Source organism: Mesoplodon mirus (assembly GCF_964341445.2).
Source record: "Mesoplodon mirus genome assembly, chromosome: 4".
In the NCBI taxonomy this organism is placed as follows: Eukaryota; Metazoa; Chordata; class Mammalia; order Artiodactyla; family Ziphiidae; genus Mesoplodon; species Mesoplodon mirus.
This window is the reverse complement of record NC_138979.1, coordinates 66,988,319-67,016,021: the sequence shown is the minus strand read 5'-3', so window position 1 is coordinate 67,016,021 and position 27,703 is coordinate 66,988,319. Positions and strand designations below refer to the sequence as shown.

At 44.9% G+C, this 27,703-nt stretch overlaps 1 protein-coding gene across 1 annotated transcript; it reads right to left on the bottom strand.

Annotated features, from left to right (window-relative positions):
• Nucleotides 1-274: 274 nt before the first annotated feature.
• CHRNA3 (cholinergic receptor nicotinic alpha 3 subunit) lies at nt 275-24,249 on the bottom strand (the record flags this gene model as incomplete). Its single annotated transcript, XM_082618882.1, has 5 exons — nt 24,160-24,249; nt 24,002-24,046; nt 22,764-22,873; nt 7,534-8,545; nt 275-403 (listed from the first exon to the last, which is right to left on the bottom strand). The coding sequence occupies exons 1-5, from the start codon at nt 24,178-24,180 to the stop codon at nt 275-277; spliced, it is 1,317 nt and encodes a 438-aa protein (XP_082475008.1). The 5' UTR covers nt 24,181-24,249.
• Between the last annotated feature and the right edge of the window lie 3,454 nt (nt 24,250-27,703).

The window sequence follows — 27,703 nt, the reverse complement described above, 5'->3', positions numbered from 1 at the left end:
TGGTTGCTGGTGGGAGGGGAGAATGGGGAGTTATTGTTTAACTGATCTATAGTTTTACAAGATGAAGAGTTATGGGGATGGATGGTGGTGATGGTTACACAACAATGTGAATATATTTAATACCACTGAACTGTGAACTTAAACATGGTTAAGATGATAAATTTTATGCTAAGTGAATTTTACCACAACAAAATATAAAATTAAAAAAACAGTGAGCCCCCTCTCCCCCAATACACATAAGTAATAACCTCATAAGTAACACACAGTTTAGTGCTTATGCATCATCTCTGGCCATCAAAGGTTGCAGAAACAATCCTGCTGTCCCTAAAATGCACACCAGAATGAAAACCCACAGAAATATACGATCAATCACCATGGCAACATACTTCCAGTCGTCTTGAATCTGAAAGACAAAACCAAAAATCATGAAAGAGGAAAAAATAAAGCGGGAAGGAAAAGGCAAGGTGAACACATTTTCAATATTGAATATCTAATAAATGTGTTTCAGTAGAAGAAGCCATTCTGCTTGCCAATATGCAAGAAACCTTTTTTTTCTAATTGATGTAGTCTGAGGAAATCTACCATTCTCAAGTTTCTCTTTATGCACTAGAGAAATAGGAATAAAATATCTGTCATATTAAATCTGTTTTTTTTTTTTTTTTTTTTTTTTGCTGTACGCGGGCCTCTCACTGTTGTGGCCTCTCCCGTTGCGGAGCACAGGCTCCGGACGCACAGGCTCAGCGGCCATGGCTCACGGGCCCAGCCGCTCCGCGGCATATGGGATCCTCCCAGACCGGGGCACGAACCCGTATCCCCTGCATCGGCAGGCGGACTCTCAACCACTGCGCCACCAGGGAGGCCCTTAAATCTGTTTTAAATCAGAAATTTCTTAACATCTACGTAACCCTTTTTTTTCCCCCAAATTGAATTCCAATTTATAAAGTTAGTTAAAACCAGTTACTTGATTTACACCTCTGCAGGAGGATTCTGGGCCTTTGTTAGAATAGCTAATACAATCCAACATAATTCAAAGTACTAGCTCTTACCCAGTTTTAGATACTAATTTCCTTTTAACGTCTGTTTCAAAAATGAAATAAGCACATCAGGGCAAGCCCATCATCACTCTTCCTCTCCCACCGCCCCCTCTCCACAATGCCCAACTAGCCAAATATCATCTTCAATTAGAAGGCCAAAGTATCATGGAATTCTGTATAGTTATAGAACAGGTTCAAAATCAGAAATAGATGCTGACCATAAAGTGAAAGATGGAAGAAAGAGCAAGACTAATTGTGTAGAAGACAGCTTCAATTTAGGCTTGAAATAGGAAGGAGAACTGCACGTTAATTATACTAGACAACTCAGAAAGGAAACCGTAATTGGACTGAGAAAAAGAGAACCCATGAATCAACTGATTTTGAAGAAATCACATAATGAAGAGGCAGCATGTGATTTAGTAATTTAATTAAGTGCACTGAAATGGGGCTGGGAGACAAGGATTTTATTTCACCATTATGAGCTTGAGTGAAAGCGTCCCTCCAATGACACTGGGAAGTCAGTGGATTAGAGCTATAATGCCCTATTTGCCACCGGTTACTTTACTTGAATTCCTAAGACTTTGGGTGTAAAAGATTCCAATATACAATAGACCCTGTGATTCCTGCCCACCCCCTACTGGCTAAACCTCTTAGGGCCTATAGGAGGCAGTGGGGTGGGAAAACCAAGACTTGTTATGATCCCAGCTCTGCTCCTGGGAGAGAGAGGCATGAGAATCTGGGTAAATTATGTGACCTCTCTCAGCCTCAATTTCCTTCTTGGTCAATGGGGGATACGAACAGTACCTACTTCAGAGAGTTGTTATGAGTATTCAATGAGATATGTGCCTGGTACAGGGTCCTTAATGAATAATACCTACTGATATTAATGCTGATTTTAAAAATGACCATTAACCAAGTATAAATCTCCCTCTGAGAGCACTTCACATGGTTTAGCCTGGTGAAGAAAGAGGGGACTTGGGTTTTACACATGAATACAAACAGTGCTGCTAATAGAGCCGGGTGAAAATTTTATGTCTGACTCTGAGTCTTTAAGGCTCAACGATACTGGTCATTCTCTGGAAACGCTGGCACTAATGATGCATGAACAGGTAGATGAGTGTTAGGCAGAATGGTGAACTAGCCCAAGCCCGACTCTGTCTCCCAGCCCAACCCTGGAGATGTCCCAGAAACAAGAGGAGACTGTGCCTTAAGGACGGTCAGAAACCTGGGCAGGTGCGGCCTGCTGAGCGTGAGCATGCGGTTGGAAGAGGAGGGTCTCGGTGGAGGGAAGGACTGGGGAAGGCTTGGTGGTGCTCTTCTCTCCCCCAACCCTGTGCCTCTTTCCAGCCTGCCATTCCCAGCCCAGAGATGCAGGCAGGGCCACTTGTCAGCAAAGTAGGGCCTGGCTGAGGGGAACAGCAGAGCAGAGAAGTGCCCTCTGACTGGTGGGGCCTGAGGCTTCCCTCCTCGCTCCCCACATCAAAGATGAACAACTGCAGTTGAGTGAAAGGGACGTGGAGGAGATCCTCACCGACAAGGTCAGCTGGAGGGGAGGAAACGCCCCTGAAGGGGCGTCTAGCCCAGTTTGTGGCCATGTGGGTCCTCTGCCTTGGGAAGCCTGGGTTTGGGCTCCCCAAACACAGTTCAGTAAGGATGGCTGACACCCCCAGAAAAGGTGAGTTTACAGGCCCCCAATACACAAACTTAGGTATTTGAAAGAAAATTCATGGAACAGATAGGTTAAGGATTTAAACTAAACAAGACAGTCTTTTGAGACTATCCAGATAGTCACTGGATAGGAGAGAATATTGGAAACACGAAGTTAGGAACAAGCAGTGTTATAGAAGAATCAAGTGGAAATACAAGTGTGAACAACAGACAAGTCGCAATAAAGAACTCAAGAGCTGGGATGACTGGCAAGGGTAAATACAGGCCCGGAAAGAAACAGGGAGGAGAGTAAGGACCTCACCTGGGGCAGCGATGTAAAAGAAAAGCTAGGAGATGGAGAAGCTAGGAGCAGAGGTATCCCATCTGTACAACAACAGTTCAGGGAAAGAGAAAAGAGGGGTGAACAGGAGATCTTTACAGAAATAACGTTGACTTCCCCAGAGTTAAAGCGAGATGAAAAACCTTGGAATTAAATGGCTCACAGGAATGCCAAACAGACTAGGAGAGACCCACACCAACACGTTGTGTTTGGTGTCATTCGATTTCTCTACAAACAGAAAATTCTAATAGCTTCTAGATAGAATAGATTACTTGCAAAGGAACAACATTCAGATTAACTTAAAACTTTTTCAGAAACGACACTGAGGCAAAAAGGCCATGGAGTGTTATTTAAGTATTTAAGGAAAAGAACTTCAACCCTAGAATTTCGTATCCAGCTAAACTCGCACTTAAAAGTGAGGGCACGATACAGTTTAAAAAAAAATATTATTTATTTTTGGCTGTGTTGGATCTTTGTTGCTGCGTGCGGGCTTTCCCTAGTTGCGGTGAGTGGGGTCTACTCTTCATTGTGGTGTGCGGGCTTCTCATTGCGGTGGCTTCTCTTGTTGTGGAGCACGGGCTCTAAGCGCGTGGGCTCAGTAGTTGTGGCTCGTGGGCTCTAGAGCGCAGGCTCAGTAGTTGTGGCGCACGGGCTTAGTTGCTCCACAGCATGTGGGATCTTCCTGGATGAGGGCTCGAACCCGTGTCCCCTGCATTGTCAGGCAGATTCTTAACCACTGCGCCACCAGGGAAGCCCCACAATACATTTTTAAGCCTACAGGCCCCAAAAGGTTTACCCATAAACACTCTTGAGAAGGCATGCCAACACAAAGAAATAAATCCAGGAGGACACCATAAGATAGATGTGAGGGGTGACTATAGACTAAAAAAAAAAAAAGGAAGGTCAAAAACCAAAACATATATTCATGAAAAACCAAAACTAAAGCTCTAGTAACACCCAGGTAACCAAAGCAGTGAGGAAGATCAGAGGGGAAGGACAGTGGGGTGGGAGGCAAACACAGATACTTAAAAATGTAAGAGACCGATTGATATGGAAACGGAACTTGAGCATGGGTTTAAATCAGTTAGGAAGAGCTAGTAGAAGAATAAAAATAAAGCACATGACTTTCAACCAGCAAAACATATTCAAACTTTCTAGTAAACAGCAAGAACTGAGGCAAAAAAAATAAATAAATGGAAAACATGAAATAAGATGGCCAAAATTTAACCCTAGAAAACAGTAATTACAACACATGTAAATAAATCATTGATCAGAAGTCTGACTCTAGTTGGAATGAATGAACTAACAGATATACATACATATATATATATATAGATATATCTCTGTATCTGAACCAAACAAAACAACTTGTATCAGGGTTATTAGCTCAGAAGATCATGTCCCTGATCTATGCACACCTCCAAGACCTCAAGAACAACTCATACAGTGGAACCAACTTCAAATGATCAGCCGTCAAATCTGTAAAACGGAGAGTATTAACATGAGACCACAAGCTCCCTAACTAGTTTTCTTACTTGTAACCCAATCCTAGCCCTAACTCTGAACTTAGAGTATTAAACACCTCACAAGTGTAAGCAAGTAGGGGTGACCAACACAAACAACTTGAAAAGAGAATAGCCAAGGCAGGTGACACGATGACACTCCTGTCCCTTTGGGATCTGGTGTGTCCAGGGACAGTCATTCACAGGCTCTCAGCACCCTCAGGAGATGGCTCTGGGAGAACTAAGCCTGTTCATTCCAAGTTCCTAGGAGCCCAGGACAGTTAAAACCAACCAAGTTGGAGCCAGGGAATTAGGAAATTAAAATACCTCTAAAAAACTCTATGTAAACAGCAGCATGTCCGTCACACAGTAAGAGAGAAAGAAGGCATCCTTCAGACAGCCTGACTCTCCTCAGAGCACTGAGTAGGCATCTTTATTCTAACACTTGCCACCCTTTCATAAACAGGTTGCAATCCACTGGACGGTGGTCCAGATTTCTGCTTTCTCTGGAAAAACAATGGGACCACATTCACCTGTGGTAACAGATGACCAGAAGTGAGCAGTGGCTGCCCCTTGAGATGAACCATGTGCCTCTAGCTGGCCACATTCAGGCTATTTCACTAATTTACCTTCCTGGCATTTCAGCTGTGACTTCCCTTTCAGTAACATTTTTTTTTTTTTTTTTTTACTGTCTGCCTCCATCACACATCTTGTGGAAACTCTAACGCTAACTAAAACCCTCGTGAAACTCTTTAACACCTTGTATGGTTCCTAGTAAATAATTTTTGGAATAAAGATAGTTTCTAATAGCCCGACAAAGACGATGGGTACTTAGATCTCAATCTTTAGTAAATTATCTCTCAAAAGAAGTGATTATTTTAAAAGTGGATAAAGAAAGGGTAGAGAATATCTGCAAAAGTGATTAGTGTTAGACAAGTGAGATTCTCTAATCATATACTTAATGTCCAACAACTGCTTCAGGGACTTCCTGGTGGTCCAGTGGTTAAGACTTCGCCTTCCAATGCAGGGCGTGTGGGTTCGATCCCTGGTCCCGGAGCTAAGATCCCACGTGCCATAGGGCCAAAAAACCAAAACATAAAACAGAAGCAATGTTGTAACAAATTCAATAAAGACTTGAAAAAAAAAAAAAAAAAAAAACCAACAGCTTCAACTGAATTTAAAGGAGGGCCTGACTTTTTGACTAAATTTCTGGTATCAGTGGGAGGTTTTGCATTGTTACAGTCACAAGACGGGCTCAGAGTTGCTCAGATGGGTGGGGTGAGGACACGGGGCCACTGTTGCTATCTCCCTCCTGTCTCATCTACTTTTTTTTTTTTTTTTTTTTTTTTTTTGCGGTACACGGGCCTCTCACTGCTGTGGCCTCTCCCATTGCGGAGCACAGGCTCCGGATGCACAGGCCCAGCGGCCATGGCTCATGGGCCCAGCCACTCCATGGCATGTGGGATCCTCCCGGATCGGGGCACGAACCCGTGTCCCCTGCATCGGCAGGCGGACTCTCAACCACTGCGCCACCAGGGAAGCCCTCATCCACTTTAATATGCCGTTCACAGCTGAATAAAAGAGGCTCCAGACATTCCCTACCAACATTAATTACCTACAGTGCATCAGGAGCTGAAATTATCTGGTAATTAGCTCTTTGCTAATAATCAACTTAAAGCAGAACCAGTTAATTTTAAAGCAGAGCTTTTTAAAAAATTATTGAACATGATTCTGGTAACCTTGGGGGTAAACAGAGTGGGAGCAGCCAAACACCTAAGTGTAAAGCTTCCCCATTACTAATACCTATCACTAGTTCTAGCGTAAGATTTTTGAAGGAAATAGAAGTTCACCCAATTAAAAAAAGATGGGCAAGAGTGTGAATAGATATTTCACAAAAGAAGATATCCAAATGGCCAATAAGCATATGAAAAGGAGCCCTAATCATTAGTCCACAGGGACAAGAAAGGCCACTTCACCCCCGTTTGGCGAGGAAAGGCAGCAGCTGGGACTCTCAAACATTGCCAGGGGGCGTGTCAATTGGCTCAAACCCTTTGGAAACCTGACAGTGTCTACTTAAGTGAAAAATACACCTCTCCAATGATCCAGCAATTCCACCCTAGGAATGTAGCCAGGAGAAACGAGTGTATATATTCACCAAATGGTATGTATAAATTTATAGCAGCTTTATTCATATCGTCCCAAACTGGAAATAACCAAATGTCCAACAACTGTAGAATGAATAAACAGAAGGCAGTGTTGTCATACTGTAGAATCTTACACACCAATAACAAACCAAAAGCATAAACCTCAGACATCTTTGTACACTTTGCTGAATGAAAGAAGTCTGATATGAAAGTTTATACTATGCAATTCCACTTATATGAAGTTCAAGAATAGGTAAAATTAATTAACATAAAAGAGGTCGGGATCAGTGGTTACTGAGGAGGGAGGGAGGGGGTTACTGACTGGGGAGGGGCACAAGGGAACTGTGTGGGGCACTGGAAATGTTCTATATCTTTACCTAGATCATGGTTACGTGGGTGTACACATAATGTAAAAATTCACTGAGATGTAGACTTAAGAGGTGTGTACTTTATGTAAATTACTCTTAAAGGGGAGTAGGGAGACAATTAGTAAAGTTTAAAATGTCAGCTCAGCTGATCAATACTAATTGGAGATCATCTGACCTCATGCCCTCTTCCAGACTACCTCCTAATCCACTCACTCAGCATCAGGTGTTCCAGTGGCCCAAACTGCTGGCAGCCCAGCAGCTAAATGCAGGGCACCACATACAACCTTTATCATCCCATTTTACAGATGAAAAGACAGACTCACAGAGGTGAAGCAGTGTATCCAAGGATAAATAACTGGTAAATGAGGAGCTGGTCTGAACACAAGCCACTGATGCCAGTCTAATTCCTTAACCCCACCCTAAGCCTTGCCCACAAGGAACCAATAAAATGTTTGTTGAATGAATGAATGACCAATGTAATAACAGACATATCCTTACCTCTTTGGCTTCATTTTGTGCTTTCATATTTTCAGCAATATACTTGACACTTTGGATAGCTTCTTTGATTTCCGGTGACAGAGCAGAGAGGGACAGCACGGCATTGACAGATTCAGAACTGGAGCTTCTCGTGAGATTGGCACTGAAATTCAGGATTTTGACCCTGCGGTGGTGGCAGTGGCCACATAGCCCGTCCTGGCAGGGGTAGCCTTCTTTGCAGCTCTTGGACTCTATGTGGCTGAAGCAATTCAGGTTTGAGAGCTCAGCACTATTGAAGGGTCTTGGCCTCTGAGTGTTACCCTCACTGCTTGCCGGCCTGGTCATGAACATGACCCTGGGAAGAAAGTTCAGGAATATGGTCTTCACCCACATGGGCATCGTGTGTGTGGTGGGGGTCCTATAGTGCACGTTGAGCACGAAGACGGTGATGACGATGGACAAGGTTACAAAAATCATGGTGAACAGGAGGTACTCGCCAATCAGGGGAATCACCAGAGAGGTGGACGGGATGGTCTCAGTGATCACCAGGAGAAACACAGTCAAGGAGAGGAGGACCGAGATGCAGAGGGTCACCTTCTCGCCGCAGTCAGAGGGCAGGTAGAAGACGAGCACAGTCAGGAAGGAGATGAGCAGGCAGGGGATGATGAGGTTGATGGTGTAGAACAGGGGCAGGCGCCGGATGTACAGCGAGTATGTGATGTCCGTGTAGATCTCCTCGCAGCAGTTGTACTTGATGTCATGTTTGTAGCCGGGGGCTTTGATGATGGCCCACTCGCCACTCTCCCAGTAGTCCCTGAGGTTCATGGAGGAGCCGATCAGGACCAGGTCGATTTTTGCCTTGTCATAGGACCAGGAACCAAACTTCATGGTGCAGTTCTGGTAATCGAATGGGAAGTAGGTCACATCGATTTTGCACGAGCTCTTAAAGATGGCCGGGGGGATCCAAGTCACTTCCCCTGTGTACTTGAGCAAAGCTTTGGTCTTGTCGTCCACCTGGAAATCCCCAACAGCACTGCGGAGACAAAGAGGAGGTGTGCGGCACACAGGTCATTACCACGTGGTCATCTTGTCCAGCTTCTCCCGCCGCCAGCAGGTAAACGGCAAGTGATGATTTGTAAAACTGCAGAATATGAGAGCTCAAAGTGCTGTAAAAGGTCTCGCAGTTCACCATCCCATTTACCAGTGGGGATACTGAGGTCCAGGACCCCCCAACCCCCAACAGTCTGACACACTCATCACCCCCCCGCCCTGGGGCATGTCATGGGTTCATTCCACACCATACAACTCCCAACTTGATATTTATGGAGACACTCCCAAATGCCAGAGATTTTTTTTCTCCTTTAATTGAAGAAATAAAAGGAATTAATGAAAGTGGTCATCAGGAGGCAGGTGTTTAGGTGACCTCTGGGGATATTTGCCACTCGCTGTCCCTACGGTTTGGCCCTGGTAATGCCTCCTCATTCTGTCTGCATTGGGAGCCCAATGTGTGTACACACACGGATGTCAAACCAGACCGTGGACCTGAAAGAGGCTGCAGAGACCACTGTAGGAGCCCACTGCCATTAAACTGAGCCTGTTAGATGGGTCTATTACCAGGCCCTATCTCTGGACCCTGGTTCTACCGTTTACCAAACTCCCCATTCCTCCCTGTACTGTTTTAGAATGAATAATCATGTTTTCTGATTCCTTGTCTTTCAAACCCAGCATGACAGGTTCCTTTGCCTTCTGTGTCCCTATCCTTCCCCATTTTCTCCCCATGTTCCTTCTCCCTTCTGTTTAGCTATGTGCACCCTTTCTATGCAGAGACATACATTCTTCCTAGAATTGGCTTGTTGGCATTTATCAGCTGGTTTGTGCAGTGGAAGATTTGCTGACGACCAGCTCAACACCCTGTCCAGTCTCGCATCTGAGCATGAAGCCAGCCAGTCCTCATGACAATGGCCTTGCCCAGTGAAAGCTCTTGACACTTCCGTGGGTCAGCCCTGTTGATTTCTTAGAGTTCTGCATTTGAAGGCATGTACGTCCTTCTAAAGGGAGCAACCACTATACCCATTTGCCTGAAGAGCTGGAAAAAAAAAAAAAAAGACAAACTTGAACATTTAGGGATATCCTGTATGGTTGTTACTGGATAGCACTGTGTGAAGACAGGAGGGGGTGTGTCCAGGGCCTGTCTCCTTGTTGGTCTCTGGCCCTCCCACCCTCACGTGCGTCTGTCGAGCAGGACAGTCGATACACGTGAAGACTTGATGTCAAATCCACTACCCGCCTTCACTCCAGCCGGCTGGGTTGTCCCAAAGGTGCCCTGCTGTGTTTATATGATCTTAGCCCCACTTTATCCTACTGGGCCCTCAATTCCCCACAAGAAGATGATTCACAGCTCCAGGAGGAAAGCAGGGGTATGAGAAGTGGGGAGGGGGTGGGGACCTGCACAGCCCCAAGTGGGCTTGACCATGTTGGGCACCAAGGCGTCCTGGGAGGCTGGCCTACACTATGCAGAGGGCTGAGAGGACCCCTGGGAAGGCAGAGGCCTCCAGAACAACTTTCCTTAGGGCATCCTGGATCAACAAAATGGACCTTCAGAGCCCAGGGACTAGTCCAGGGCAAAGTATGGCCCACTGGCCTGCCCCCTATTTCTGTACATAAATTTTTATTGGAGCACACAGCCATACCCATTTGTGGTCTATTGTCTGCAGCTACTTTTAAGCTACAAGGGCAGGACTGAGTAGCTGCGACAGAGACTCTAAGGCCCACAAAGCCTAAAATACTTAACTACCTGGCCCTTCACAGAAAAGCTGAATGATCCCTGCTTTAGTCTGATCCCCTCATTTTACTGACGAGGAAACTGAAGGTCAGAGAGCAGGACTCGCTTGCTCAGGGTCCCACAGAGAGTTTGTGGCAGAGCCCTGACCAGTCGGAACTTGAGTCCTCAAGTCTGTGCGTCCAAAAGGTCAAACACTGGAGATCAGCTTACCTTAGTTGCTGGTGCACATGTCTGCTATTTTCCAGGGATCCTGGTCACTGTGGCGGCTGCCTACAGACGCCCGCAGCTGTGTCTGCCCAGACCAGGAGGCCTGCTTGCTGACAGTGTCAGCGGCCTAGCTCTGCCACCAGGAGACCGAAGATGAAGACCTCGCTGGGTACCAGGGTCTGGCAGAGCCCCAGCCACAGAGACGGCGCTCGGTAAGTACTAGCTGACTGAACGGATGACCAAAAAAATAAATGAAGCTCTCACCCCCCTGCCTGCCCAAGAGATGGCTGGCAGCAAGGGTCAGCTGAGGGGGAAAGGTCTCACTCAGCCAGTGTGTTGCTGAACCATGTGAGTTGATTAAAAAAAGAAAAGGCAGGGTGGGTGCAAATGATTAGTTGAGGTATCACTTTAATAGAAGGAAAGAGTAAGAGCTGAAGTGGGGCGGGGGTGGTGAGTGGTATGAGAAAGACCACGATGGCATCCATTTCTTTAACCTTTCCAAATTTCCTCAGAAAAACAGGGCAACAAGATAGCAAAAGGAAAATCCCACTGCCCACGTGGTCAACAAAGTTAGGTTACGTGGAACTCCAAGAACCTCAGGTGTGAGAGAGTGGGGTCGAACCACCACCAGCAGCGGGAACTGCGTGGGATTCGGGTGGGGTTAGCTGCTGTGGAGGTGGCTGAGGGAAGAGGAAGGGGAGTTCTCCTGTCCCGAGAGTCCCAGACAGAAACCACCAAGAGGTATCTGCCCCTCAAAAAAGAGGACCCCGCTCTGCACTGCATCCTCAGCAAGGGGAATGGTGAAACAGAGAGGGCGCCACAGGTTCCAGTTTGTGGGAGAGGACAAAAAGATGGGGAGCCACCAGGGTCTGCAGAGGAGGCTGGGCTGGGCTCGATCTCAGAAATACCTCCCACCCCAACTGCCTTCCAGAGGACAGAGACCCACCCAGAAAAAAGCTGCATAGGGTAGGCTTCAAATTGAACAGCATGGGAAACTGAGGGTAAGAAAAAGAAGATGGTTGAGAAAGTAGAGAAGCAGGTGTCTAGAAGTGGCAGCTCTCAGACTGTGGAGGTGGCTACATGGAGTATTTATATGCTTCAAGGGAACCACTTGAGGAGGGAACTCCCAAGCAGGTGACACAAGAGACCCACCCTTACCCACTCCCATCCCCTCTGGGTACCTGTCCTAAAAGTACAGCAAAGGCCATCTATTTAAACAAGAGCAACAGAAAACGATTAGCCTGAACCTCATATTAACATATTGTAAGAAAAATATGAAAAGTAATTGAATAACAATAACATACAAGCAGACAAGTGCACACCACAAATATATAACCTCAGAGAAAACCATAATTCAAAAAGAGACATGTACCAAAATGTTCATTGCAGCTCTATTCACAATAGCCCGGAGCTGGAAACAACCTAAGTGTCCATCATCGGATGAATGGATAAAGAAGATGTGGCACATATATACAATGGAATATTACTCAGCCATAAAAAGAAATGAAACTGAGCTATTTGTAATGAGGTGGATAGACCTAGAGTCTGTCATACAGAGTGAAGTAAGTCAGAAAGAGAAAGACAAATACCGTATGCTAACACATATATATGGAATTTAAAAAAAAATGTCATGAAGAACCTAGGGGTAAAACGGGAATAAAGACACAGATCTACTTGAGAATGGACTTGAGGATATGGGGAGGGGGAAGGGTAAGCTGTGACAAAGCGAAAGAGAGGCATGGACATATATACACTACCAAACGTAAGGTAGATAGATAGTGGGAAGCAGCCGCAGAGCACAGGGAGATCAGCTCGGTGCTTTGTGACCACCTGGAGGGGTGGGATGGGGAGGGTGGGAGGGAGGGAGATGCATGAGGGAAGGGATGTGGGAAGAGATGTATATGTATGACTGATTCACTTTGTTATAAAGCAGAAACTAATAAAAAAATATATATATAACCTCAGAGCAGATGATGAAACATAATCCGACATTACAAATTAAGCTAATAGAAAGAATGATCTTTAGAAACTTTGAAAGAGCAGCATAAATTAGAAATAGAAAAGTTAAGAATTTGGGTAAGCAACAGGAGGATGAATAAAGAACTGACAGAACTTAGGAAAGAATGGGAAGAAAGAAATTTAAAAAATCATTTTAGAAATAAAAACTAAAATGTAACAACAAGCAGATACCATGGAAAGTATTGTGATGAAAATAAAAAACAGAAAGGAGAAAAAAAATTCTTTTAAATCAAAAAGAGACAAAGAAAAAGAATTTGAGAGAAAATAATATGGAGAGAATATAGGTAAAGCAGTTCAAATATATGTGAAAATGGAGTTCCTGGAGAGATAAAGCAATAGAACAGATCTTAAAAACTCTAATTCACAAAAAGTTTACTGGAATAAAAGAAGGCTTATTATGTATATGGTACAGAGTAAAACAACTAGATTTTAAAGATAAAGGATAAAATATCTTTGGGTTACCCAAGAAGAAGAACAACCCCCTTGTAAACAAGCTGACTATGCATCCCAATTCATCCAGGACAGTCCTGGTTTACATCTGTGGTTCTGGCACACTTATTAAGAGTCCCTTTTCTCTCCCCAAAGTCACCAGATTTTACAAGAAAAAAAGAAAATTAGACTGGCAATCGTTTTTGACAGCAACACTTCATACCAGAACATGAGTCAGCATTTTAAAGATTTTCATGGAAGGAAAATATGAGCCAAGGATTTTATATCAGCAAGATGACCTAAAAGTATTACCTAAAAAGGCTACAATGAGTTATGCACTTGTAAGAACTTAGGGTATATTGTGTGTCCGTGAACACTTTCTGGAGATTCTACTAGAGAACGAACTTCAAAGAACAAAACCATGGCAGGAGAAACTGGCATAAGAAGGTAAAAAGTGTTTCTAGTGTGTTGAAATGAAAAGAAACTGGGCTTCCGTGGTGGCGCAGTGGTTGAGAGACCGCCTGCTGATGCAGGGGACACGGGTTCGTGCCCCGTTCCGGGAAGATACCACATGCCGCAGAGCGGCTAGGCCTGTGAGCCATGGCCACTGAGCCTGTGCATCCGGAGCCTGTGCTCCACAACGGGAGAGGCCACAACAGTGAGAGGCCCGCGTACCGCAAAAAAAAAAAGAAAAGAAACTCTCACCAGAGGTTTAGAGAAACTGAAGTCTTAGTTAGGAGAGAGGAATTGAAGGATATTCCTTAAATCTTATTTTCAGCTTCAGATTCCAAGGAAATTCCTTATGATATTTGCTCCTCTCCATATCCGATTGAAGCTTTTCACTATGTCTCTCAGTATTGTTAAAAGCACACATCCCTAAAGCACCCCAGCTGTTCACCCAAGATTGCCAGCAAGAAAACAGCTATGAAATTCAAATCATAAGATTAAGATCTGTGCCCACTTTCTTAATTCTAACTTAGCAAAAATTCTTACCACCCTGCTCAGCTCCTTAAGAGCCTTTGGACCAGGAGATTGCTAGGATGGCTCACATTCTGCAAACCAGTTAATTTATCTCCTGTCCCAGTTCTTTAAGGACCAATTTACAAGTTGCATGAAAGAAACATATTTATGAATGCTGTCTTTTCTTGGGAAAGCAGTAAACAAAACACGGACCTCTAGGAGTTTTATAGTTTCTGGCCTTCCATTTAGGTCTTTAATCCATTTTGAGCTTATTTTTGTGTATGGTGTTAGGGAGTGATCTAATCTCATACTTTTACATGTCCCTATCCAGTTTTCCCAGCACCACTTATTGAAGAGGCTGTCTTTTCTCCACTGTACATTCCTGCCTCCTTTATCAAAGATAAGGTGACCATATGTGTGTGGGTTTATCTCTGGGCTTTCTATCCTGTTCCATTGATCTATATTTCTGTTTTTGTGCCAGTACCATACTGTCTTGATTACTGTAGCTTAAACCATAATTCAAAAAGAGTCATGTACCCCAATGTTCATTGCAGCTCTATTTACAATAGCCAGGACATGGAAGCAACCTAAGTGTCCAGCGACAGATGAATGGATAAAGAAGATGTGGCACATATATACAATGGAATATTACTCAGCCATAAAAAGAAATGAAATTGAGTTATTTGTAGTGAGGTGGATGGACCTAGAATCTGTCGTACAGACTGAAGTCAGTCAGAAAGAGAAAAACAAATACCGTATGCTAACACATATATATGGAATCTAAAAAAAAAGGTTATGAAGAACCTAGGGGCAAGACGGGAATAAAGACGCAGACCTACTAGAGAATGGACTTGAGGACATGGGGAGGGGGAAGGGTAAGCTGGGACAAAATGAGAGAGTGGCATGGACATATATACACTACCAAATGTAAAACTGATAGCTAGTGGGAAGCAGCCACATAGCACAGGGAGATCAGCTCAGTGCTTTGTGACCACCTAGAGGGGTGGCACAGGGAGGGAGGGAGACACAAGAGGGAAGAGATATGGGGATATATGTATATGTATATGTATAGCTGATTCACTTTGTTATAAAGCACACACCATTGTAAAGCAATTATACTCCAATAAAGATGTTAAAAAAAATAAAAACACGGACCATCTTTGGAGTGGTTAAAGAACACTTCTCTTTTAACCCATGACTAGAAAGTGGGATTCAGCCAAAAACCTAGCTTCTCTAGTCCCAATACGAACAGTAAAACATATTGATTTGTACTAATACGGCATACAAACCTAAAAATAGAATGCTTTAAAATCTGATTAGACTAATTCTATACGAAGTGTTTTGTTGAAAAATGCTCAGTGGTTTTTTAAGACATTAGAACTCCAGAGATAAAGCATGGTTACAAAATTGAAGTCTGTCAATACCTGGAGAACAAACTAATACACACTGTAAAATATCAATTAAAATTATGTTTGTCTAATAACAGAGGTTAAATGTGGAAGGTGTCAGGTTTGTATGGGCTTAGGAAAGAGAGGCAGGTTTTGGAGGTGCCACAACGGCAGATTCAGATAGGCAGAGGAAGAACCTTTGAAAGAGGGAAAAAGGTGCAGCTTCCTGTGGCTGGTGGGCAGATGCACGTGTGCAGCAGGGAGGGAGCATTCGTCGGGTAGAGTAAAAGAATGAAGCTTGGAGAGGAACCAAGATGGCGGAGTAGAAGGACGTGCTCTCACTCCCTCTTGCGAGAACACCAGAATCACAACTAGCTGCTGGACAATCATTGACAGGAAGACACTGGAACTTACCAAAAAAGATACCCCACATCCAAAGACAAAGGAGAAGCCACAATGAAATGGTAGGAGGGGCGCAATCACAGTAAAATCAAGTCCCATAACTGCTGGGTGGGTGACTCATAGATTGGGGAACACTTATACTGCAGAAGTCCAGCCACTGGAGTGAAGATTCTGAGCTCCACATCAGGATTCCGAACCTGGGGGTCTGGCAATGGGAGGAGGAATTCCTAGAGAATCAGACCTTGAAGCCTAGTGGGAATTGATTGCAGGACTTCGACAGGACTAGGGGAAACAGAGACTCCACTCCTGGAGGGCACACACAAAGTAGTGTGTGCGTCGGGATCCAGGGTAAGGATTAGTGACCCTAGGGGAGACTGAACCAGACCAACCTGCTAGTGTTGGAGGGTCTCCTGCAGAGGCGGGGCGGGGGGTGGGCGGGCGCTGTGGCTCACCGTGAGGATAATGACACTGACAGCAGAAGTTCTGGGAAGTACTCCTTGCCATGAGCCCTCCCAGAGTCTATCATTAGCCCCACCAAAGAGCCCAGGTAGGCTCCAGTGTTGGGTTGCCTCAGGCCAAACAACCAACAGGGAGGAAACCCAGCCCCACCCATCAACAGTCAAGCGGATTAAAGTTTAACTGAGCTCTGCCCACCAGAGCAACAGTCAGCTCTACCCAGCACCAGTCCCTCCCATCAAGCCTCTTAGATAGCCTCATCCACCAGAGGGCAGAGAGCAGAAGCAAGAAGAATTACAATCCTGCAGCCTGTGGAAGAAAAACCACATTCACAGAAAGATAGACAAGATGAAAAGGCAGAGGGCTATGTACCAGATGAAGGAACAAGATAAAACCCCAGAAAAACAACTAAATGAAGTGGAGATAGGCAACCTTCCAGAAAAAGAATTCAGAATAATGATAGTGAAGATGATCCAGGACCTCAGAAAAACAACAGAGGCAAAGATCGAGAAGATGCAAGAAATGTTTAACAAAGACCTAGAAGAATTAAAGAACAAACAGAGGGCTTCCCTGGTGGCGCAGTGGTTGGGAGTCCGCCTGCCAATGCAGGGGACACGGGTTCGTGCCCCGGTCCGGAAGATCCCATATGCCGCGGAGCGGCTGAGCCCATGAACCATGACCGCTGAGCCTGCGTGTGCGGAGCCTGTGCTCCGCAGCAGGAGAGGCCACAGCAGTGAGAGGACCACGTACTGCAAAAAAAAAAAAAAAAAAAAAAAAGAACAAACAGAGATGAACAATACAATAACTGAAATGAAAACTACACTAGAAGGAATCAATAGCAGAATAACTGAGGCAGAAGAACGGATAAGTGAACTGGAAGAATGGTGGAATTCACTGCTGCAGAACAGAATGAAGAAAAAAGAATGAAAAGAAATGAAGACAGCCTAAGAGACCTCTGGGACAACATAAACGCAACATTCACATTATAGGGGTCCCAGAAGGAGAAGAGAGAGAGAGAACCCAAGAAAATATTTGAAGAGATTACAGTCGAAAACTTCCCTAACATGGGAAAGGAAATAGCGACCCAAGTCCAGGAAGCACAGTGAGTCCCATACAGGATAAACCCAAGGAGAAACACGCCGAGACACACAGTAATCAAATTGGCAAAAATTAAAGACAAAGAAAAATTATTGAAAGCAGCAAGAGAAAAATGAAAAATAACATACAAGGGAACTCCCATAAGGTTAACAGCTGATTTCTCAGCAGAAACTCTACAAGCCAGAAGGGAGTGGCATGATATACTTAAAGTGATGAAAGGGAAGAACCTACAACCAAGATTACTCTACCTGGCAAGGATCTCATTCAGATTTCTTGGAGAAATCAAAAGCTTTACAGACAAGCAAAAGCTAAGAGAATTCAGCACCACCAAACCAGCTCTACAACAAATGCTAAAGGAACTTCTCTAAGTGGGAAACACAAGAGAAGAAAAGGACCTACAAAAACAAACCCAAAACAATTAAGAAAATGGTCATAGGAACATACATATCGATAATTACCTTAAACATGAATGGATTAAATGCTCCAACCAAAAGACACAGGCTTGCTGAATGGATACAAAAACAACACCCATCTATATGCTGTCTACAAGAGACCCACTTCAGACCTAGGGACACATACAGACTGAAAGTGAGGGGATGGAAAAAGATATTCCATGCAAATGGAAATCAAAAGAAAGCTGGAGTAGCTATACTCATATCAGATAAAATAGACTTTAAAATAAAGAATGTTACAAGAGACAAGGAAGGACACAACATAATGATCAAGGGATGAATCCAAGAAGAAGATATAACAATTATAAAAATATATGCTCCCAACATAGGAGCACCTCAATATATAAGGCAACTGCTAACAGCTATAAAAGAGGAAATCGACAGTAACACAATAATAGTGGGGGACTTTAACACCTCACGTACACCAATGGACAGATCATCCAAAATGAAAATAAACAAGGAAACAGAAGCTTTAAATGAAACAGACCAGATAGATTTAATTGATATTTACAGGACATTTCATCCAAAAACAGCATATTACACTTTCTTCTCAAGTGCACACAGAACATTCTCCAGGTTAGATCACATCTTGGGTCACAAATCAAGCCTCAGTAAATTTAAGAAAATTGAAATCATATCAAGCATCTTTTCTGACCACAATGCTATGAGATTAGAAATGAATTACAGGGAAAAAAACGTAAAAAACACAAACATATGGAGGCTAGACAATACGTTACTAAATAACCAAGAGATCACTGAAGAAATCAAAAAATACCTAGAGACAAATGACAATGAAAACACGATGATCCAAAACCTATGAGATGCAGCAAAAGCAGTTCTAAGAGGGAATTTTATAGCTATACAAGCCTACCTCAAGAAACAAGGAAAATCTCAAGTAAACAATCTAACCTTACGCCTAAAGGAACTAGAGAAAGAAGAATAAACAAAACCCAAATTTAGCAGAAGGAAAGAAATCATAAAGATCAGAGCAGAAATAAATGAAATAGAAACAAAGAAAACAATAGCAATGATCAATAAAACTAAAAGCTGGTTCTTTGAGAAGATAAACAAAATTGATAAACCATTAGCCAGACTCAACAAGAAAAAGAGGGAGAGGACTCAAATCAATAAAATTAGAAACGAAAAAGGAGAAGTTACAACAGACATCGCAGAAATACAAAGCATCCTAAGAGACTACTACAAGCAACTCTATGCCAGTAAAGTGGACAACCTGGAAGAAATGGACAAATTCTTAGAAAGGTATAACCTTCCAAGACTGAACCAGGAAGAAACAGAAAATATGAACAGACCAATCACAAGTAATGAAATTGAAACTGTGATTAAAAATCTTCCAACAAACAAAAGTCCAGGACCAGATGGCTTCACAGGTGAATTCTACCAAACATTTAGAGAAGAGCTAACACCTATCCTTCTCAAACTCTTCCAAAAAATCGCAGAGGAAGGAACACTCCCAAACTCATTCTCTGAGGCCACCATCACCCTGATACCAAAACCAGACAAAGATACTACCAAGAAAGAAAATTACCGACCAATATCACTGATGAATATAGATGCAAAAATCCTCAACAAAATACTGGCAAACAGAATCCAACAACACATTAAAAGGATCATACACCATGATCAAGTGGGATTTATCCCAGGGATGCAAGGATTCTTCAGTATATGCAAATCAATCAATGTGATACACCATATTAACAAATTGAAGAATAAAAACCATATGATCATCTCCATAGACGCAGAAAAAACTTCTGACAAAATTCAACACCAATTTATGATAAAAACTCTCCTGAAAGTGGGCACAGAGGGAACCTACCTCAACATAATAAAGGCCATATACGACAAACCCACAGCAAACATCATTCTCAATGGTGAAAAACTGAAAGCATTTCCTCTAAGATCAGGAACAAGACAAGGATGTCCACTCTCACCACTATTATTCAATATAGTTTTGGAAGTCCTAGCCATGGCAATCAGAGAAGCAAAAGAAATAAAAGGAATACAAATTGGAGAAGAAGAAGTAAAACTGTCACTGTTTGCAGATGACATGATACTATACATAGAGAATCCTAAAACTGCCACCAGAAAACTACTAGAGCTAATCAATGAATTTGGTAAAGCTGTGGGATACAAAATTAATGCACAGAAATCTCTTGCATTCCTATACACTAATGATGAAAAATCTGAAAGATAAATTATGGAAACACTCCCGTTTACCACTGCAACAAAAAGAATAAAATACCTAGGAATAAACCTACCTAGGGAGACAAAAGACCTGTATGCAGAAAACTATAAGACACTGATGAAAAAAATTAAAGATGATACCAACAGAAGGAGAGATATACCATGTTCTTGGATTGGAAGAATCAATATTGTGAAAATGACTATACTACCCAAAGCAATCTACAGATTCAATGCAATCCCTATCAAATTACCAATGGCGTTTTTTACAGAACTAGAACAAATCATCTTAAAATTTGTACAGAGACACAAAAGACCCGAATAGCCAAGGGAGTCTTGAGGGAAAAAAACGGAGCTGGAGAAATAAGACTCCCTGACTTCAGACTATACAACAAAGCTACAGTAATCAAGACAATATGGTACTGGCACAAAAAAAGAAACATAGATCAATGGAACAAAATAGAAAGCCCAGAGATAAACCCACGCACCTATGGTCAACTAATCTATGAGAAAGGAGGCAAGGATATACAATGGAGAAAAGACAGTCTCTTCAATAAGTGGTGCTGGGAAAACTGGACAGCTACATGTAAAAGAATGAAATTAGAACACTCCCTAACACCATACACAAAAATAAACTCAAAATGGATTCGAGACCTAAATGTAAGACTTAGATGAAAACATAGGAAGAACACTTTTTGACATAAATGACAGCAAAATCTTTTTTGATCCACCCCCTAGAGTAATGGAAATAAAGACAAAAATAAACAAATGGGACCTAATGAAACTTCAAAGCTTTTGCACAGCAAAGGAAACCATAAGACGAAAAGACAACCCTCAGAATGGGAGAATATATTCGCAAACGAATCAATGGACAAGGGATTAATCTTCAAAATATATAAACAGCTCATGCAGCTCAATATTAAAGAAACAAACGACCCAATCCAAAAATGGGCAGAAGACCTAAATAGACATTTCTCCAAAGAAGACATACAGATGGCCAAGAAGCACATGAAAAGCTGCTCAACATCACTAATTGTTAGAGAAATGCAAATCAAAACTACAATGGGGTAGCACCTCACAGCAGTTAGAATGGGCATCATCAAAAAATCTACAAACAACAAATGATGGAGAGGGTGTGGAGAAAAGGGAACCCTCTTGCACTGTTGGTGGGAATGTAATTTGATACAGCCCCTATGGAGAACAGTATGGAGATTCCTTAAAAAACTAAAAATAGAATTACCATATGACCCAGCAATCCCACTACTGGGCATATACCCAGAGAAAGCCATAATTCAAAGACATATGCACCCCAATGTTCATTGCAGCACTATTTACAATAGCCAGGTCATGGAAGCAGCCTAAATGCCCATCAACAGACGAATGGATAAAGAAGATGTGGTACATATATACAATGGAATATTATTCAGCCATAAAAAGGAACGAAATTGAGTCATGTATTGAGCCGTGGATGGATCTAGAGACTGTCATACAGAGTGAAGTAAGTCAGAAAGAGAAAAACAAATATAGTATATTAACGCATGTACGTGGAACCTAGAAAAATGGTACAGATGAACCGGTTTGCAGGGCAGAAGTTGAAACACAGATGTAGAGAACAAATGTATGGACACCAAGGGGGGAAAAGCTCAGTGGGTTGGGGATGGTGGTGTGCTGAATTGGGTGATTGGGATTGACATGTATACACTGATGTGTATAAAATTGATGACTGATAAGAACCTGCAGTACAGAAAAACAAACCAAAAAAACAACTAATACTAAACTTTCTTTGGGTTATTTGTATGGAAATATGTTAATATAAATGTTTCAAACATTACACGAAATTTCTAAAAATCTTGTATGTGCTGGTATAATGTTGTAAGTCATAATTCTAGATATTACTTTAAAATGTATATCTCAGAAATAACTAAATTTCCTTGTCAATTGCATTATTGTGAACTTTCATCAAATCTTTAACCGTGGTCATTTTTAAGTCTTTTGTCATTTACAGAGAGTTCTGGGTGTACTCTGATGCTTTCGCAAAATGTTCCTATAAAAGGGTTTCATCTTCAAGGAATTCATGGAAAAGACTCTGACAAGTACAGGTTTCTGGTAACTGACTGTACTGCTGAACTGAATGAATAAGCATTTTCAGAACTCTAATGGAGAACTGATGAATTCATAAAAGTGCTAACAAAAGATCAAGATGAAAAAAAATTAATTACATGGGACTGAGTGAACTGATGAGGATGATTATAATTTTTGTGACTTTCTGTTTGAATAAAAAAAAATCCCACAAGGACTCAGAGGCAAAAAATATACAAATCAATTTTCACTGCAAAGTAAAGGAGCTGTTACAGTGGAGGATTACTGGACTGAATGTCAATATTATGACATAATATGAGTGTGTTTTGTGTTTGGTAGTTGCAATCATTGTTGCTTTTGTTGTGGTCATCCATTAAAAAAAAAGAATGAAGCTTTCCTGTGGTCTAACCATGGGGCGCAGCTGCAGCCTGACTTACAGGGAAGGTCAGGTTCTGCCTTGGTGACAGAAGCCCACCCCCATGTATTTCCTTCCTTGCCCTTCCTCCAGTCTGTAATTGCATATTTGGATACTGTAACTCATTCCTGCCTTCCCTGGTGTGTCTGATAAACTCCTAGAGGCAAGGGGGAGGGTATGTATCTTGTGCCACAGTGTCTCTAGAACCTGGCATATAGTAGGTCAATAAATACCTGTGGAATGAACCAAATGAATGGAGCTCTCTTGGAAAAGGTCCCAGGAAGACCAGGCTGTAAAGCACAGCAGGCCAAGGACCCAGGTCCAGGCTGACAGCCCTGAGAGGTGGGGGCCACCCAGCACCTTACTTGTTATACAGCACAATGTCTGGCTTCCAGATCTTCTGTGCAGGGACACGCATGAACTCTGCTCCATTGTAGTCGGAGGGGTCCCACTTCAGCTTGTAGTCATTCCAGATCTGGGGGGAGAAGGCAAGGAGGGAGAGGGGGGCAGTGGAAGGACAAGCATGGTTTTACTTCTTTTGACACCACTCATCTTGGTGACCTCCCCACCTCGGCTGCACGTCAGAGCCGCCTCTGCAATGCAGACCACACTGGCCCATTCCTCATGTGGGTGCTAGTGGGGAGACAGCACTGGGCTGAGTATGCAGGCTGCCTCCTAGCTGCCCCCATGAGTGGGGCAAGCCCAGCCCCCATCAATCAGTCAGGACCACTAGGGCTTTCTCCAGTCATTTCCAGTGCCAGGTCCAGGTCCCTGCCTTAAGCTCCTGCTGTTTACATTCCTGAAATGGCTTGGACATGCCATCAAGCCCCAGTAACGGCGCTAAGGACACACAGAACCCTCTTCCACCTCCGGGTTGAGCAGGGTTAGCCTCTGAAGGGTCTGAGGAAGGAGCCATGATCCCACCAGGGCCCAGGAAGTGTTTGGGTGCAGAGGCTGGGAGATGTGAGTCCTGAGCACCTGAGGGGAGAGAGGTGAGGCTGTGGCTAGAGGGAACGTGTACCATAGGGTGCTGAGTGGGCACCGTGCCCATCTGGCTTGCCAGCCTCCTAGGAAGGAAGCCTGAGCTGGTGTAAGGATCACCCTTAGGCCAGTGAGTTATCTGTCCATGTCTGCACAAAGCCTCCCTGGGGAGAACATGTGGAAGCCCATTTCTTTGGTCCCAATCTGAACAGGAAAATCCAGAACCCCGGCTCCCACCCTCCCAACAACAACAACGGCATATGACTCTGACTTAAGGATGAGTTTTTAGCAAGAGGAAGGGGAAGAGGTGCCTCAGGCGCCAGACTAGAGTCGGGGCCAGGGCTCCAGGCCCGGGTCAGCCCCATTTTGTCTGAGCATGGAGGTCTCTCTTTCCAGGACGCAGTCTATCGTCTGTGACTTGAGGGGCTGGGCCCTGCAGTCCTTCCACAGGGGTGTAGAGCAGTGTATATGACCCCAAGCCCAGGTAGAGACAGACCAGCCAGTCAGTGGACCTCAATCTGGGTCCACAGGAGTGAAGTAGGGGTTTTGGCCCTTGGTTCACAGACAGCAAATAAAGTAGTCACCACCAGGGGGCAGCAGTACCCAGGGTCTGGTCACTTACTTGCTTGAGCCACAGGTTGGTCTCCATGATCTGGTTTACTTCATCCTAGAAAGAGAGATTAAAGTAGATGGTGAATTACAAAAACAAGGCTAGTTCTGGGAAAGGCTATTCCAGAAGCTCCATACCCCACGGCCACAGCTTATGGCTCTGGCACTCACCACTTTCACCAGCTGAGACATGGACACTTCAAACTGGATGATGACTGGATCAGACACATTGGCCACTGGCCTGATGATCTCATTGTAATCTTCGAACAGCCGCTCAAACAGACGATGCTCGGCGTCGGAGGCTCTGGCCACTGAGGGAAGTAGCCCTGTCAGATCCTGGGGAAGTCACTTTTCCCCTCACCAGGGACACCATCCACCTACAGCTTCCTCTCCATCTGCTGAGGGTACTCTCTGGAACTCCAGACTTTCAGACTAGTCCTACTCCTTGAAGTTAAAGACTAGGAAACTGAGGCCCAAGAGAGAAGGGATTCCATCAGGTCACACACATTCGTTGAGAAGCATAATGATTACAAGCCTGGGCTCTGAATTTGGATAGATCTGGTGCAAATCCTGACAGACTACTTGTGAGCTGTGTGAGCTTAGGCAAGTGGCTTAACCTCTCTAAACCTCATTTCCTTCATCTGTGAAAGATTATAAATGTATCCACCTCTTAGGGTTGTTATGAGTGAAGTGCTTAGCTCCATGCAGGCATATGGTAAGAGCTCATGAACCGTCCTCACCATCTTTGTTACTGCATGGCAGCAGTGGGATCCAAATGCAATCTGCCTGCATACAGCCACAGTGGAGAGACGACCAGTCCACTCCCAGGGCAGGAGTACCCCAGGGCCCAAGGGAGACTACAACCTAGGACTGGGGCTTTCCTTCTTCCCACCCAGGACCCTGTAGGGGTTTGGCCACCAAACATCTTAGAAGCGGGTGCCTACGTGGCTCCCATGATCTCAAGAGTGCGACCCACGGTTCCTGCTGATGTTGTCTTCACATCCTGATCAAAGACCCTTCCCTCTCTGAAACCCTTGGGGACCCTCTGTTTATAAGCCACACTCCAGGCATCTTGAGTCAGCTGTCTGTTGTTTCTCACAGATCTGGGAAAAATCTGGGGAAGGGATGAGGGGAATCCTTTAAGTCCAACCCAACTTCTCCAGGGATTTTGACTGCCCCCCCCAAATAAAGAAGGGGCCACATTCAGGAGCTCGGTGGGGAGTGTTCCGCGCTCTGAGTAGTGGGGGCCTCAGCACCGGAGGGGCAGGAACAGCGCTCTGAGTGCACGGTCACAACGTGGTCTCCCAACAGACTTCCCCACCCAGCTGCAGGGACCGCCTGCAGCCCTGCCAAATCCCTCGTCCCCTGGTATCTACCACCCCTCCCAGGACACTCAAAAACCTTTCTGTCAGGGCCGGCTTCTCCCTAACAGCCTCCTCTTAGAGACCGGGCAGAAGGCGAAGGCGGGGAGGTGCCAGGAGTGCGGAGAGGCGAGGACAAGGAGGAGAGGCTGGCGCCCCTTAACGACTCCCCTCTGCCCCAGGTGGCCTTGATCAAATCTTGAGCCCTCTCTGGCCTCAGCTTCCCCATCTATTCGTAAAACGAGGAGGTGGACGGGATGCAGACAGTGGAACCCGCGGCCTGGGCGCGTCAGTTCAGCACCCAGTGCGCCAAGCAGGACGATGGGCAGGGCCGAGACTCGAATCTGTAACGCTGGGCTGTGGAAGGAAGGGCCCCAGTGCGGGCCCTCCTCGCGCCTCCCGGGAGCGCACAAATCACTTTCAAGGATGGGGCAGCCGAGGGGGAAACACGCATCCCCCACCTAACTCGCCGCCGGGCCGGAGCCAGTCCACGCGAGTTTCGGGTCCCCAGCCACGGCGCCCTTCTCCCCACCCCCTCGCGCTGCGCTCCGGGCCGCATCCCCTTCGGACCCCGCTCGGGCGGGGCGCCCGTCCCTCCAGTCCCCCTCGCCCCGCGCCCGTACCTGGCAGCAGCAGCAGAAACAGCAGCAGCGGCGGCGGCGCCCAGGGAGGCAAGAGCTTCGCGACGCGGACTCCGCGCGGCTGGGCGCCCATGACTGGTCTGCCCTCTGGCCAGAGGTTCCGCGCGGACCGGGCGGGCGGCGTGGGGCGGAGGGCAGACGGAGCAGAGCCGGACGGTCGGGAGCCGGCGGGACAGTGGCGGAGACAGACTCCAGGCGCTGCCCGCCCACTCGGAGCGGGACCAGGGCGCGGCGCGTGGAGCCCCGGCAGCTCCAGCCCCACCCCCAATCCCGGGCGCAGCCCCGCCCGCCGCCGTGGGGTTTCCGAGCCTCTGCGGGGGAGAGAGGTGCGCTCGCGTCCGAGAACAGGGATGCGTTGGCCCTCTAGTGCGCTGTGCTGGGCGGTCTCATCCCTCCCTCTGTGGTCGGTGTAGCCCACGGACGGCTCCGCGCCGGGCCAATCCGGTCAGGTACTGGCAAACCACGGGGAAGAACAGGGGTCGAATCTGTTCCTGGCTTCCTGGGTGAGTGCGAGTCTCTCCTTTCCCCGGGCTTGGGGACCACCGGGCTAGACGGACGGTCGCCGGCCTGCCTGAAAGGTTCTAACACATCCTTAAGACGAGGACTCAAGATTTTGACACTATTAAGTAATTGTTAAATATTTTAGGAGTGATAATAGTATTTGTGTTTTTAAGAGTCCTTACGGTTACCATGAGGAGGAGGGTTGGAGTCAGTTGAAACAATATCGGCCATTGAGTTGGTAATTGATGAGGCTAGATGAGAAACACCTGGAGGTTTGTTATCCTAGTCTACTGTCGAATATGTTGCAATGTCTTGATAAAAAGTAAAACAAAAGACAGAAATAACAAAATTAAAAATAAGTCTTGGAGATGGAGCCATCAGAGAAAGCACTGCCCTTCCTGGCCCCTGGACCCTGCAGAACCTCCTCTGCCCACCGGCCCATCTGCACCCTGGGTGCACCAGGATGGTTCTGTGATGGAGCAGACCACCCTGGGGCCCCTTGGTCTCTCGGACCACCCACCAGGAGTGGGGTGGGGTACCTGCAGGCTTCCTTGGAGTTCCTCTATCACAGGACAGGTCAGTCACCTTTATTATTTCCAGAATGGGTCACCTACCCACATTAAAACCAAACAAAAGGAGACATTTTGCAGGATTCAGAAAATGTTTGTAAGAATTGGGACTTACTGTCAGGCCCCCATTTCGAGAATTTTCATTCTCCTGACAAGAATCCCTTTATCTGGAAAATATTGCAAATCACATATCCAACCAAGGACTTGTATCCAGAACATATAAAGAACGCTCAAAACTCAAAAGGAAGAATAGATGGGTATGAGTGATCTTATTGGGGTGATGTCAGTGTTCTAAAACTGGGTTATAGTGATAAACTTACTAAACTCATTGAACTGTACACTTAAAATGTGTGAATTTTATGATATGTAAATTATACCTAGTTATTTTTAAGATCTCAAGTAAGAAAACTAAAACCCAGTTTTACACATGAGCAAAAGAGTTAAACAGACACTTGACCAAAAAAGGCAAAAAGCTCACGAAAAGATGTCCAACATTTGCGGCTAGTGTTGCAGCAAAAATAGAAATGAGACTTCTGTTTTCCGATAAACAAGGAAAATAAGGAAACAATGAACAGGCTGGGGAAACAACATAAACAGGCCTGAAAGAGTTAATCAATCGTGGTTATTCTTTAGCTGTTACTTC